This window comes from Sciurus vulgaris (assembly GCF_902686455.1).
Source record: "Sciurus vulgaris genome assembly, chromosome: 5".
Classification (NCBI taxonomy): domain Eukaryota; kingdom Metazoa; phylum Chordata; class Mammalia; order Rodentia; family Sciuridae; genus Sciurus; species Sciurus vulgaris.
The window spans coordinates 111,734,721-111,747,070 of NC_136465.1; the positions used below are offsets into that span (position 1 = coordinate 111,734,721).

At 54.6% G+C, this 12,350-nt stretch overlaps 1 protein-coding gene across 8 annotated transcripts in view; it reads right to left on the reverse strand.

The window, feature by feature from the left end:
• The window catches only part of KMT2D (lysine methyltransferase 2D), a 41,163-nt gene that overhangs the window by 11,543 nt on the left and 17,270 nt on the right, over positions 1 to 12,350 (reverse strand). For 6 of the 8 annotated variants that reach the window (XM_079139488.1, XM_079139492.1, XM_079139487.1 and 3 more), the window contains exons 23-40: positions 12,075 to 12,205; positions 11,843 to 11,990; positions 11,589 to 11,654; positions 11,294 to 11,404; positions 10,994 to 11,131; positions 10,816 to 10,900; positions 10,359 to 10,600; positions 10,190 to 10,263; positions 9,926 to 9,976; positions 7,998 to 9,809; positions 7,700 to 7,882; positions 7,489 to 7,625; positions 5,364 to 7,270; positions 3,745 to 3,868; positions 3,533 to 3,617; positions 3,351 to 3,417; positions 3,027 to 3,259; positions 60 to 2,927 (exon numbers count right to left, since the gene is read on the reverse strand). In XM_079139488.1, the coding sequence (XP_078995614.1) occupies positions 60 to 2,927; positions 3,027 to 3,259; positions 3,351 to 3,417; positions 3,533 to 3,617; positions 3,745 to 3,868; positions 5,364 to 7,270; positions 7,489 to 7,625; positions 7,700 to 7,882; positions 7,998 to 9,809; positions 9,926 to 9,976; positions 10,190 to 10,263; positions 10,359 to 10,600; positions 10,816 to 10,900; positions 10,994 to 11,131; positions 11,294 to 11,404; positions 11,589 to 11,654; positions 11,843 to 11,990; positions 12,075 to 12,205 (8,462 nt within the window). The remainder of the gene's footprint in view (positions 1 to 59; positions 2,928 to 3,026; positions 3,260 to 3,350; positions 3,418 to 3,532; positions 3,618 to 3,744; positions 3,869 to 5,363; positions 7,271 to 7,488; positions 7,626 to 7,699; positions 7,883 to 7,997; positions 9,810 to 9,925; positions 9,977 to 10,189; positions 10,264 to 10,358; positions 10,601 to 10,815; positions 10,901 to 10,993; positions 11,132 to 11,293; positions 11,405 to 11,588; positions 11,655 to 11,842; positions 11,991 to 12,074; positions 12,206 to 12,350) is intronic. The other 2 variants (XM_079139493.1, XM_079139490.1) reach the window with 2 other exon arrangements.

Sequence of the window (12,350 nt, forward strand, 5' to 3'; positions counted from 1 at the left end):
ACCTCCCACCTCCATTCCAGGCCCCAATGTCTGCTCAACTCTAGCTGGAATACACTCACCTCCTTGTTGCTGGGAGCACCCTGTAGTTTCTGTTCCAGCCCTGCCAGTTTGCTGTCAATGTGCCCGTTGATCTCAGCTCGCAGCCCCTCAGGTCCCCGCCCAGCACCAAGTTGCACATTCTTTGCTCGTAGAAGCTTCTGCAAGAGCAGATGCCCTGCCTCTGAGCGGGAGCCTGCCAGCAGGAGGTGGTTGCTGGTACCTGGTGTCCCTACTGGCTCCCCATTGGTCTCCCTCTTCACTGCCTGGGCTCCCAGGGCACATGGCTCTTCCCGAGGTTCCTGCTTGATGCTGAGTTGGGGTGGCTCAGGTACCACCTGTCCATTCACCTGTTCCAGATGCCCAGGTACCAGGTTGCTCTGCTCTGGCTTCTGGGTTTCTGCTAGGTTGTCTGGGGGATCCCAAGGTCCCTTGCCAAAGAAGGCATCCGCAAGCTGGGCGGTAGCAGGTGAAACCCTCTCAGGAGGCAGCTCTGAGGTTGGCCCCTGGGGCTTTGAGGTCCCTGAATGGGTAGGGGTGAGCTGGGCACTGGGGGAAGGTAATTGTGAAGATCTCTTTGGCTCTTGGGGACTGGATGGTGGAGGTGTGGGATGGACAGGGCCAAGTACTGGTCCTGTGGATAAGGCTCCTTGTGGGGTAGGGAGCCGGGGTGGGCCCTGAGGTCGAGGTCCTGCCCCTAGCTCCTGGAGGGGGCCTGTCTGGGATCCAGGGAAGCCCCCAGGTTGAGGTTGGCAGCCCAAGAGGCCCTGGAGGGGAGAAGGTTGGGTCCCAGGCTCCTGGTAGGGTGGAGTCTGGCGTACCGCCTGACTCTGCTGCAGCTGCCGCTGCATGAGGAGGGCCTGTAGCTGCTGCTGCTGCTGAGGACTCAAGTGCCGCAGCTGGGGGTTTTTGGCCAGAACTCCTTGGAGCTGTGCTCGAAGTTGACCCACTGTAGGCATGACTCCAACCCCAGGCAGACCCTGCCCAGACTGGGGTCCGGGTCCTGCTTTGGAGGGCTGTGGCCCTATATTATTCTGCATGGGTCTCTCTAACCCAAGGGGCTGTTGGGGCCCCAGAAGGTTCTGAGTCATGGGCACGGGCTGCTCCCCTAAGGAAACAGAAGTTTGGCCCAGCAGGTGGGGCACAGATGAGGCCTCAGAGGATGGTCCACTGCCTAGTTGTCCATGACTTCCTGCACCTGCTGTGGGCAGCAAGTTAACTTGCTGCTGAGGTTGTCCTGGGAGCCTCAGAGGTGGCTGCAGCTGCAGAGAGTTGGGCTGAGCCTGGGCCTGGGGTTGGACCAGCAGGAGTTGTGAGTCCCCAGAGAGGGAGGGCTTTATCTCCCCTGGTTCAGCAGTCAATGACTCAGGTGTAGTCCCTATTCCTAATGGCCCTCCCTGATGTATTGAGGGACCTTCAGTGACCTCTGAAGGAGGAAGAGTTGTCTCTACAATGTTCTGCTCCTTGCCCGTCAGGAGGAGTGTTGGGCCCAGGGCTCCGGTGCTCGAAAAATGTTGAAGAGGTTTGGCTGGCATGCCAGGGCCAAGTGTCACCTGCTGCTGCTGTTGTTGCTGAGGAGATAATAAAGTTCGATTCTGGTTCAAAAGGCCCATCTGCTGCTGCTGCTGCTGCTGTTGCTGCTGCTGCTGTTGCTGCTGCTGTTGCTGTTGCTGCTGCTGCTGCTGCTGCTGCTGTTGCAGCTGCTGCAACTGCTGTTGTTGTAGCTGTTGCTGCTGTTGAAGCTGTTGCTGCTGCTGCTGTTGAAGCTGTTGCTGCTGCTGTTGTTGAAGCTGCTGCTGTTGTTGCTGTTGTTGCTGAAGCTGCTGCTGCTGTTGAAGCTGCTGTTGCTGTTGTTGAAGCTGTTGCTGCTGAAGCTGTTGCTGCTGTAAGGAGCCCAGGGGCTGAGTACTCAGTTTGGGCTGACCAGCATGTGATATCAGGCCCTGCTGAAGATGGGAAAGCCCTGCCATGGATCCCTGCTGTTGGTGCTGTTGCTGTTGTTGTTGTTGTTGCTGTTGCTGCTGCTGCTGCTGTTGCTGTTGGGCTGTGACCAGCCGGTGTCCCATAAGGCCATGACCCTGCTGTGCCAGCTGGGGGGAACTCAGCACCCGGGACTGGGTCATAAGCACCTGTCTATGAGGGCCCTGAGGACCTAAAGATGCAGGGTGCTGCTGCTGCAACACTGCCACCTGGGAAGGACCTAGCATGCCCTGGGACCCCTGGGGTGGTTGTGGAGACAACTGCTGCACCAGGAGGCCCTGGTGGTTGCTAGGAGGCAGAAGACCCTGGGGCTTGGGACCCAGAGTCTGGTTTGCCTGTACCCCAGGACCCTGCTGCTGTTGCTGCTGAATTGACACCTGACCTAAAAGGTGTTGTTGCTGTTGTTGTTGCTGTTGCTGCTGCTGCTGCTGTAGTTTCTGGGCCAGTTGCATGCGTTGCTGCTGCAGTTGCAGCTGCCTTTCCTGTAAAAGCCTCGAGTCCGGTCCTAGACTTCGGAGAGCAAGGTTGCCAGGGAAGAAGCCCCCTGAGGGGCCAGCCAAGGATCCAGCCCCACCAGAATGCGGCTGTTGTTGCTGCTGAGCCAGGGCTGTGTTGAGGAATGGGCCACTAGGCTGTCCAGGTAGTGCCATACCCCCAGGAGGCAGGCGAAGACCTCCAGCTTGCCCACCCGGGGGCCCTTGTGGTGGCTGCAACCCATGGCCAGGGAGCAGCTGGCCAGGGAGCTTGGTGAGTAGCCGAGGACTCTGAGAAGGGCTGAGAGCTAGCACAGCTGAGTGCTGTTGCTGTTGCTGCTGCTGCTGCTGCTGTTGCTGTTGCTGCTGCTGCTGCTGCTGTTGTTTGTTTCTATATTCTGCCATGAGATTAGTATGCTCCTTCTGCTGTTTACGAACCTAAAAAGAAAGGTAGGAAAGGTCAGCCTGGAACCTGCCCACCCATGCCATCCCTTATTCCTGGCTTTGGGATGACAAACTTAAGTTTGTTTTCCCCACCTGATCCAGCTGTTTCTGGATCTTGCTCTGCTGCTCTGTAACCAGTTTGAGCTTCTCAGCATCAGCTTCTGGGAATTCACGGCCAGCCTTTTTGGCAGTGCGCTGTTTGGCACACAGAGCCTTCCGGGACTTGCGGTGCACACCAATCTGCTCCTCAAGCAACTTCAATTGCATCTGTAGGAGCTGCTGGGTATGGAAGAGCCACTCCTCATACTGCCGCTGATCAGCCTCATCTAAGAGAAGAAGTGGCAAGTCAGGACCACAATCCCTCTCTCCTAGTCCCTAACCACTTCCTTATACTCTCCTCTTCTGTCTCATACTCACTGATTACTCCCTGGGCAAAAGTGGGTGGGTTGGGACGAGGCTGGGAGGGGTCACTGGCATTCCGCTCCTGTGATGAGAAAGACTGCTAAAAGGTCACTGTTCCACACAAGGCCCTAAGAAAGGTGGCTCAATGTGCATAGCACACAAATTGCTACCCCAACCTCCAGTTTCTGACAACTTACCTGGCCACTCCCAGGTGCCACATGGTTCTGCAGATCACTGCCAGGTCCCCCAGAGAGCCTCTGGGCTAGCAGTGACACTTGCTGCCTAGAGTCCATCAAAGTACAGAGGATTAAGTGTTGATGAAAGGCAAAGAAGTAAGACAAATAGGAAAATGGGGCCAAGAAAGGGAAGGGTGTAACTGGGAAAGAAAAGGGTCAGCCCCAAGTCTTACCTGTTCATACCAGGTGCCACCCCAATGCTGCCCTGAGCCATCACTTTCTTGATGCCTTTCAAAGCTACCATCTTGGCCTTTGCAATGGGATCAATGATGTCTTCTGCAGCAAATTTGTCCAGGTCTAGAGAAGGAATAACCAAATGAACTAGGCTTTGGAGTCAATGCTTCATACATTGTATGACTGCTATTTGTTTTAACACCATGACCTACACCAAGCCATGAAGAACATGGCAGTTGGGCAAAGACGACTGAGATAAGAAACAGCTCTGTTATTCAGAGAACATGTGGTCCAGCTTTTACCTACACAGTACTAGCAAAAGGAACTTGGTAAATATTTGTTGAGTCAATAGATCAATGTCACTTCACCTGTCTAAACCTCAGTTTACCTCTGTTTGAGAGACCACAATCCCTATTCTGCCTATATCATGGAGATGTGGCAAGAACACGAGTACACGTTATGACCTGGAAAGTTATCTTCAAAAGTAGTATTCTTAGGGCAAGAACAACTCAAGAACCCAACATGTGGGCACTGTGGCAAAGTCCTAGAAGTTAAGAGCAGTTTGGGACACAAAAAAGCATCATCTAAAACCAACTTTCCTGCCAATCTAGGAATGCTGGGTTTAAAAAGGTGAAATAAATAACCACCTATAACTCAAATTTTCCAACCCAAATTTTCTCAGCTACTTAGGAGGCTGAGACAGGAAGATCAAAAGTTCAAGACCGGCCTAGGCAACTAAGCAACATCCTGTCATAAAATGAAATAAAAAGGGCTGGGAATATAGCTCAGTGATAGAGTACTTGCCTAGTATTACCCCCAAAAGAAAAAAACCTCAAATCTTTCTAAAACCCTGTTCTTTACAAATTTCCATTGTTCAGAAAACTTAACTGATCCCCAACTTTCTAAAGAACTAACCAAACTCATTGTCCTGGAACTCTGAGGCAGTTAAAAGGAGTACTGGTATTTATTCATATCCAACTCTGCTAGCTGCTGTATAATCACAGACAAGTTACTTAACTTCCTTGCCTGTTTCCTCTTCTGTAATGAGACAATAACAGTACCTATTTAGTGAGTCTGTTGTGATGAAGAAATAAGACAATGAGTGTAAAGCTCTCAACATACTATTTGGTAAATAATTATTACTCAATAAATGTTGTTATAAGTTGAGGTTTCTTTCAATATGGCTCCTCCTCTTACCTCTCTCCAAAATTATGGTAGTGCCTGCTCACTCATCTCACTGTTCTCCAAACATCCCAGATAGGTTTTCCTGTCACTACAGCTTTACTCTTTTTACCTGGATTGCTTTTTCTTATACCACTTCTCTACAAGTTCTAAACTTTCAGCCTCACAACAGTACCATAAAGTCTTTGCTAATTAGACTTCATTCATGCATTTATTCCATTCATTCATTTTACATCTGAATGCCTGCTAGAAGTCAGAACTCTTCCCTCCCTTAAAAGCTATAGTGCTTCTGCCTACACAAGTATGGTATTTTGCCGAAGTTCTGTATCCAATCTTCCTTAACTAAGGCTTATCTTAGGTTGCTAGCCTCAGTGCCCATTTGGTGATAACAATGATCACCCCTGAATAACTCAACCATGCCAGCAGCTAAGGTTACCTGTATCTGGGAAAAAGCTGTTAGCCAGCTGCTGCTGCATCACCAGCTGCTGAGGCTTCATGCACATGGAAGGTGGCATGGTGCCCATGGGCTTCTGTGCTAGCACTGGCTGAGGGCTCTGCTGGGGCACCAAGCCTGTTTGCCCTCCATGCTGCCCACTTAGCATATGCCCTTGGTTGGACCCCATGGTCATGGATGGGGCCAGGCGCTGCTGGAGGGCATGAGCTGGTGTCTGGGTGGGTATCAGTGGTTGGCTCAAGCCTGGCTGTCGGGCACCTGCAAGACCCAGGGCAAGCTGCTGTTGGGACCCAGCCAAATTAGAAGACCCCTCATGTGGCAAAGGCATGGCCTGGGCAGGGCCTGGTGTGGACAGGAGGGGATGTTGTTGTTGTTGTTGTTGTTGTTGTTGTTGCTGCTGCTGCTGCTGCTGTTGTTGGGCAGGCTGTAGCTGTGCAGAAAGCTGCTGTTTCTTCTGCAGCTCCTTCTTCTCATGCTCCAAAAGGTCCTCAATGAGCAGGGGCAACTCACTGGCTACCAGCGAGCTCTCCATCTTGTCCAGTTCATCCCCTGATGTTGCATGTCCGCCAGGCAAGGTCAGGGCCCCACTCTCTAGCTCAAACTTTTCCAGCAGGGAGGATCCTCCTGGGCCACTCAGGGGGCTAGTGGTTAGCAGATGAGCTGATGGTCCTCCTGTGGCCCCAAAGGGGACCTTCTCGACTGCATGCCCACTGCTGGAAAATGGTCCTGTGCCCATCCGGGTGTCCCGGCTACCCATGACACTCTGTCCTGGCTTCAGTCCTAGGCCAAGGGAAGTTGCAGATGCTGACTCTCCTTTGGGGGCAGTAATGGTGAACTGGCAAGGCGAAGGATGGCGCCCACCCTCCTCCACCTTGGGCTTCACCTCAGGAAGTACAGATGCCATACGGGGTTCAGATGCATCAGTGGCAGGGGTAGGGCGCTCCTCAGGGCCAAGGGACCCTGGCTCAACCCCCCGTAGCAGGGCCTCCCGCTCAGCCTTCTCATTTGCTGACTCCACTAGCCTTAGATGCTCATTAAAGATGTCCTTCTTGTCCCCTGTATCCAGCTCAGGGTCAGTATATGCCAGTAGGTCAAACTCATCTCCATTGAGCAAGTCATCCAGGTGGGGATCATTGGTCTCCAGGTTTTCCAGGGTGCCCAGCTCATCATCACCCTTGGCCACATCCACACCCAGACCCAAGTGAGCAAGCTCTTCATCATCCTCTAAGGCCTTATGGGCATCAAAATCGTCATCTAGCTCAGAATCCTCACAGGGTAACTTCCCAGTTTCTAGGGCCAGAGGAGGGGGACGGACAAGCTCAGTGCTTGAGGCGGGCCGGCTGACTAGCTCCAAACCAGCTGGCAGAGCAGGACCCTTGGTGTGGGTCACTGGATGAAGGCTATTGTTCAATTCAGGGACTGGCAGAGCAGAAGGTTTCTGTGGGGGAAGACCTGATATCGCCAGGCCTCGAAGTCCTTCAGGTGCCAGTCGATGGGGGTCCTCATTTACAGGGTAAAAACGGGGCCTCTGAGGGGGGCCCTGACCAGGAAATGGAGCCCCTCCAGGTCCTAGTCCTTTCTGTACATTGTGCCGCAACTCAATGAACTGGGCAGGACCAGCTGGACCAGGTACTGGCTCAGCAGGACCTGGTAGGCGGGTGGGAATTCCCGCCAAGGGAGAACCTAGTGCTTGGCGACCAAGTTCAGGTCCAGGAGTTGATGGAAAGCGAGTAGACATGGCAAGTCTCATGGAGGCTGCTGTTGTTGCCTGCTGCTGCTGCTGCTGCTGCTGCTGCTGCCACAGTTGCTGCTGCTGTTGCTGCTGTAAGGGCAGGGACGCAGGATAGGGCGCTCGCTGATAGAAGGCCTGGGAGCCTCCCACCAGTTGCCTGGAAGAATATGCAACAGTCAGTGAGAGGCAATCAGGACGGAGAGCTAGAACAGGACTTATTAGCACAGTAAGGAAGGATAAAATTAAAGTAGTGAAGGGGATGGAATGATGAAAAAGAGTAAAGATACTGGAGAACTGATGAAAAATCAGAGAACATATAATGGCAGTAAAATCTGTCCCTTTGGTTTACTCCCAGGAAACCTCTTAGAGCCTCACCGGCTGTTCATGTCCATAGAAGAAGGTGTGGCTGGTGGAGGTGGCCGGGACAGTCGTTCATCACTAGGGAAGGCCCCAGGCCCCAGGATGGGACCACCTAGCTTGCTCGGAGGTAACCCCACAAGGCTGCTCTTGTCCTAGAAGAGAGAAGTAGATGAAATTGGAGGCACCTTCACTTCCCTGACCCAACCACCCCATGCACTTTATTTACCTGGGTCGCAGTAAAAGGGGTCTGGCCTCGACTCAGTTGCTCAAAGGCAGGGCTGCTGGGCTCAGCACCCCAGCTGCCTGGGGGTCCTGCTGCACCTGCAGCTGCAGCAGCTGTTTCCTTCTCCTGCCTCAGGGTATTGCGCTGAATCTGCTGTCTAATCAGCAGCTCCCGTAGTCGCTGGCGCTATACAGAAAACAGAAAAAGAATGAACCCATTCTATTCCAATCGTGGGGCTGACAGAGAGAATAGAGATAGGCAGGAGCTGGGGACAGAGCTCAGCTCTAGGATGTCCACTCACCTGCCGCTGCTTCTCCAGTTCTGTCTGGCTGAGGTTGGACATGCCTGGGTCCTGGGTACCTGGGAGTTCAGGTGCCACCAAAGAGCTACTCATTGCAGACCCTGGGTCTTCTCGCTTTTCAACTGGAGAGGTGATGCCTGCCCGTTGTGAGGCTCCATGGGACAGGTAGGAGAGGGATCCGTCGGGCGCAGGTGGTGGCAGAACTGATGCAGGGCGTAGTGGGGACAGCCCATAGCCCTCCCCTGTGGACCCACTGTTGGGCCCTAGAGGGCTGCCTGATGGATGGAAGTTCCCGGTGGCTACTGCGTAGTTTGTGCTTTGTGGCTTGCCCAAGGTGGGGCCGGGCCCAAAATGGCTGTTGATCCCATGGGGTGGAGGGAGACCAGGCTGAGGGACAGGGGGCTTTAGGGAAGGCTCCCCTACTGCCTGAGGGAAAGTGAAACGCATAGGAGAGGGGGTGCCCACAAATGCACCCGTTCCAGGGGAACGGGCGAAATTGGGGGGCTGTCCACTTGGGACCTTGGCATGGAGTTCACCTGCTGGCCCTGAGGGCAGGGCTGCTGGGAAGCCCCCAGCCCCCAGAGGAGTGTGAGCTAGAGGCCCAGCCTTAAAGGCAACTTCAGGGGGCTGGGGTCGGGGTGGCTTATGCAATGGGGCAAATGGGTCACGGGATTGAGGGCGTGAGGGTGGACGAGAATAAGGGTCAGGGGATTGGAAGCGAGGGGTAACAGGGGATGGGCAGAAAGCCTCAGCAGACAAAGGACGAGGAGTTAATGGGGACTGGGAGCTAGACTGGGACTGAGGACTGGCAGGCACTCGGGAGAAAGGGTCAGAGGGCAGTGAGCGAGGGGGCAGGGCACAGCAGCTCTCAGGAGGTGGGGGCTGGGGTCGAGGAGTCAATGGGGGCTGGGCATAGGGATCAGGGTAGGGAGCAGGGCGAAAGATGTCTGGGTGGCTGGGAGGAGAAGGGGCCAAAGCCTGAGAAGTGGGTGGCTCCTGAGGCCGTAGGCCCAGACCCGGGCTCTGGGGCTCTACCTGAGATGCCCGAGGCGTCAGGGGGGCTTTGAAGACATCAGGTGCCTTCAACTCCAGGCCACCCAGGTGGGGGCCTGAGGAGGGTGAGTCAACAAAGCCCAGATTTGGAGGCCCATAGCTGGGAGAGGATGCCCCAAGTTCTTCTTTCTTCACCTCTAGGGTCTTCCGGGACTCCCCAAAGGGTGGGGGCGAAAGCAAGGGCTCAGAAGCCTTGCCTCCCACTACCCCTGGGCTCTCAGGCACAGCCAGGTTGTCCAGTGAGGGGCAGCGGGGCTTGAGGAAGGGGTCAGGCGTGGAGGGCTGATGTCGGGGGGTGCCAGGTGGTGTAGTGTGGAATTCTCCTGGCTGGCCAGTCCCAGGACGAGATGAGGCACCCAACATCGGGGGCTGCGCAGGGGCCCCAGTTGGACTTGGATAGGGGGGATAGGTGGGTGGTGCCACAGGGAAGCGGGGCTCCAGGGTGTAGGCAGGGGCCAGTCCAAAGGGGTCCTGCGAAGGCACTTGGGCAGGCACCTGGGGCGGGAGCTTGAGGAAGAGCTCACCGGGCGAGTCGGGGCCGGGCACCGTGCCCGCTGGTGGCTTCAGGAACCCGTCCGCAGAGGTAGACAAGCCAGCGGGGGTAGTGGGACTGCCAATGAAAATGGTGGGGGCCGCAGCAGGGGGCGGACTGCCCAGTGCCCCTGGCTGAGGGGGAATGCGGAGATGAAGGGCCGGTCGATCAGTCTTACGGGCTATGTCGCCCACCTTGGTCTGCTTGTTGATCTGGCTCTCAGCCTGCTACAGGGAGAGACCAGGCACAGAGCAGTCAGGCTGCTGTAAGCAGGCCCCATGACCCTAAATGGGCCATCTACTATGGGACTTCAATAACTTGGCCCAGCCCAGCCCCAACTCACCTTCTGCACCTTGTTGATGCGGTGAGCCGCTCGGTTATCTTTGGCCTTTTGCTGAGGGACATAGGACACAACATAGGGCCTAGCACTCAGTCTCAAACCTAATCCTTATCCCTCATGATGTTACTCACACTTCCTACCCATAAGCTGGTCCCTCCTGGCCCAGCTTCTTTAGGGATAGGAAATGGAAAGACCTAAAGCAAATGTCCCAGAGATACCTCCCTCCACCTCAATTCCAAGGCTGACCCATGCTCCTTTCTGTCTCACCAGGTAGGGAGCTTTGTCAGCAGCTGGAACCTTTCTCCAAAGCTTCATGATTTGTTTGCAACGGCTAGACCAATCTGGAGAGCAAAGGGATTGTGTCAGACACTTAGCAGGTGACCCCTCCACCTGCCAGGCTGCCAAGTTGTTTCCCTTGCCCTCAACCCACAGGTACCTGGGTAATCTTGCTTGAGATTAGGAAAGTTAATGTTGGCATAGAGCACAGGTGAGATGGTAGAGAGCTGGCCCAACTCCTCATCCTTCTCCCAGCGCTGCAGACTCCGCTGGTTATAGGAGAGCCCGTCGCCCTCACCCTCTGTGGTGGGAGTGGTGGGGGTGGAGGGGGTGGTGCCCCCTGAGCCTGTCCAAGGGCTGTCTGGCTCACCGGGTTCTGGGCTAAAGAAGCCCCCGCGCTCCCTGGGGCGCAGGGGCAGAGAGTCACAGGGGGCAGGGATGCCAAGTCCCGCCCCAGGCCACTGCCCTGCCCCAACAGAGAAGGGACATTAACAAGGAAGTAAGAGGAGCAGGGGAAGTGTTGCTATAGTGACCCAGGAGTTCAAGGCAAGGTATGGACCTAGTTAGAGGGAAAGGATAATGGGAACTGCCCACAGAGATTAAGCATAGATACCAACCTAGAATCTAAGAATGGGGACTGGCAGAGGCCCGGATAGGATTCCATTGGGCTGCTGGAAGGGAGATTGACCAAAGGGAGTCCACCTACAAGAGGGACAGGATCAGAGGAAAGGAAGTGATTGACCTACTCTGGGGGTAAACTTGGCTATCCCTTGGCCACTCCCTACTCTGTATCACCTTGGAGAAAGGGCCTCTGCAGAGGTGTACGGCTGCCTTCAAGGCCAGGGGTTCCACAGCCTAGATGCTGCTCTCGTTCAGAACCCAGGACATCTTTGAAGAGCTGCTGCAGATCCTTGGACTCCATCTTGGGCAGTTCTGTGGGGGAATGATAAAGGATGCTGCTAAGGAGGAAGGGAAGGCTCACCACAGGTCAATAAATGGTTATGACCAGAGAGGGTGCCCAGGACTTCCCACCAGAGAAGATGCACAGATCATTCCACCGGTGGGACTTTTGAAAACAATCATTATAAGCCTCACCTTCCGTAGGAATCCTGTCTAAGTCAGAACTAAGCATCCCTTCACCTGGGGTGCCTGGTTTCTCAGGGTCACTGGGCACTGGGGATGCCTTTACACCCCCATCCTCAGGTCCTGCAATTGTCAGGAGAAACCCATCAGCCAAGGTCACGGAGATATGAAGGTACCACACTGGCTATCCCGAACCACAGAATAGTATGGAATAATTTCCAGCCTCCAACCCTGACGGTGCTCAAGGGCAGACCCAACTGACAGGAACAAAGGCAATAGAGGACAGAGTCCACTCAGCAGCCCTTACCTGGTGTATCAGCCATGCCCTCGGGGCCGCGGGATTCTTCATCTACAACATCTGGACCATCGTCTCCTAAAAGTAATAGGCCCCACTCCAATCAGAGATGCCCTATACCAGAATGGGTCTCCAGCTTCACCAGCCAGGGCCCTTGGTCCACCATTAGCTGCTGGAGGCTAGCCCTTCCCCAGCAGACAACCTCTAGCTCCTAAGCAAAATGCAAGGTGGATCCCCTCAGGCCATTTCACTCCCAAAGAACTAACCTTTCTGTGAAGTGGTAAGCTCCTTCCTATCTGAGCCTCCATCCCCACGGGCTTTTGAGGTTCCTAGCCCAAAGGTTGGCCGGCCTACCCCAACTGCAAAAAGGGCCTTCCGGCTCAGGTCCAGCAGCTCCTTCCCAAAAAAGGCTTCCTGTAATAGGAGTCAGAATAAACAGGCTCTTGATGCCTTATATGTGCAGATATCTCCCTCGCCCTCTCAGAGCCTGAGACTCACCTGCAGGTAAACAGGGAACATATCCTCTAGTTTGCTCTTCTTGCGCCCTCGCCGCTGCTGTTTCTTCTTCTCATCCCCATCAGCAAGGCTCTGTTCCATGGAGCCCTCTGCAGGTAGATCAGCAGGCATCACTGGGGACAGAATGGGAAAGCTCTGGCTCTCTGGGATCACTGGGTATCCTGTATTCAACTGGGCTAAAAGACACTTTCTGCCTACTCTCTCCCCTAAAATCAAATGGGTCCATCACCCTCTTGGCCCTTGCAGTGAGTCCCCACC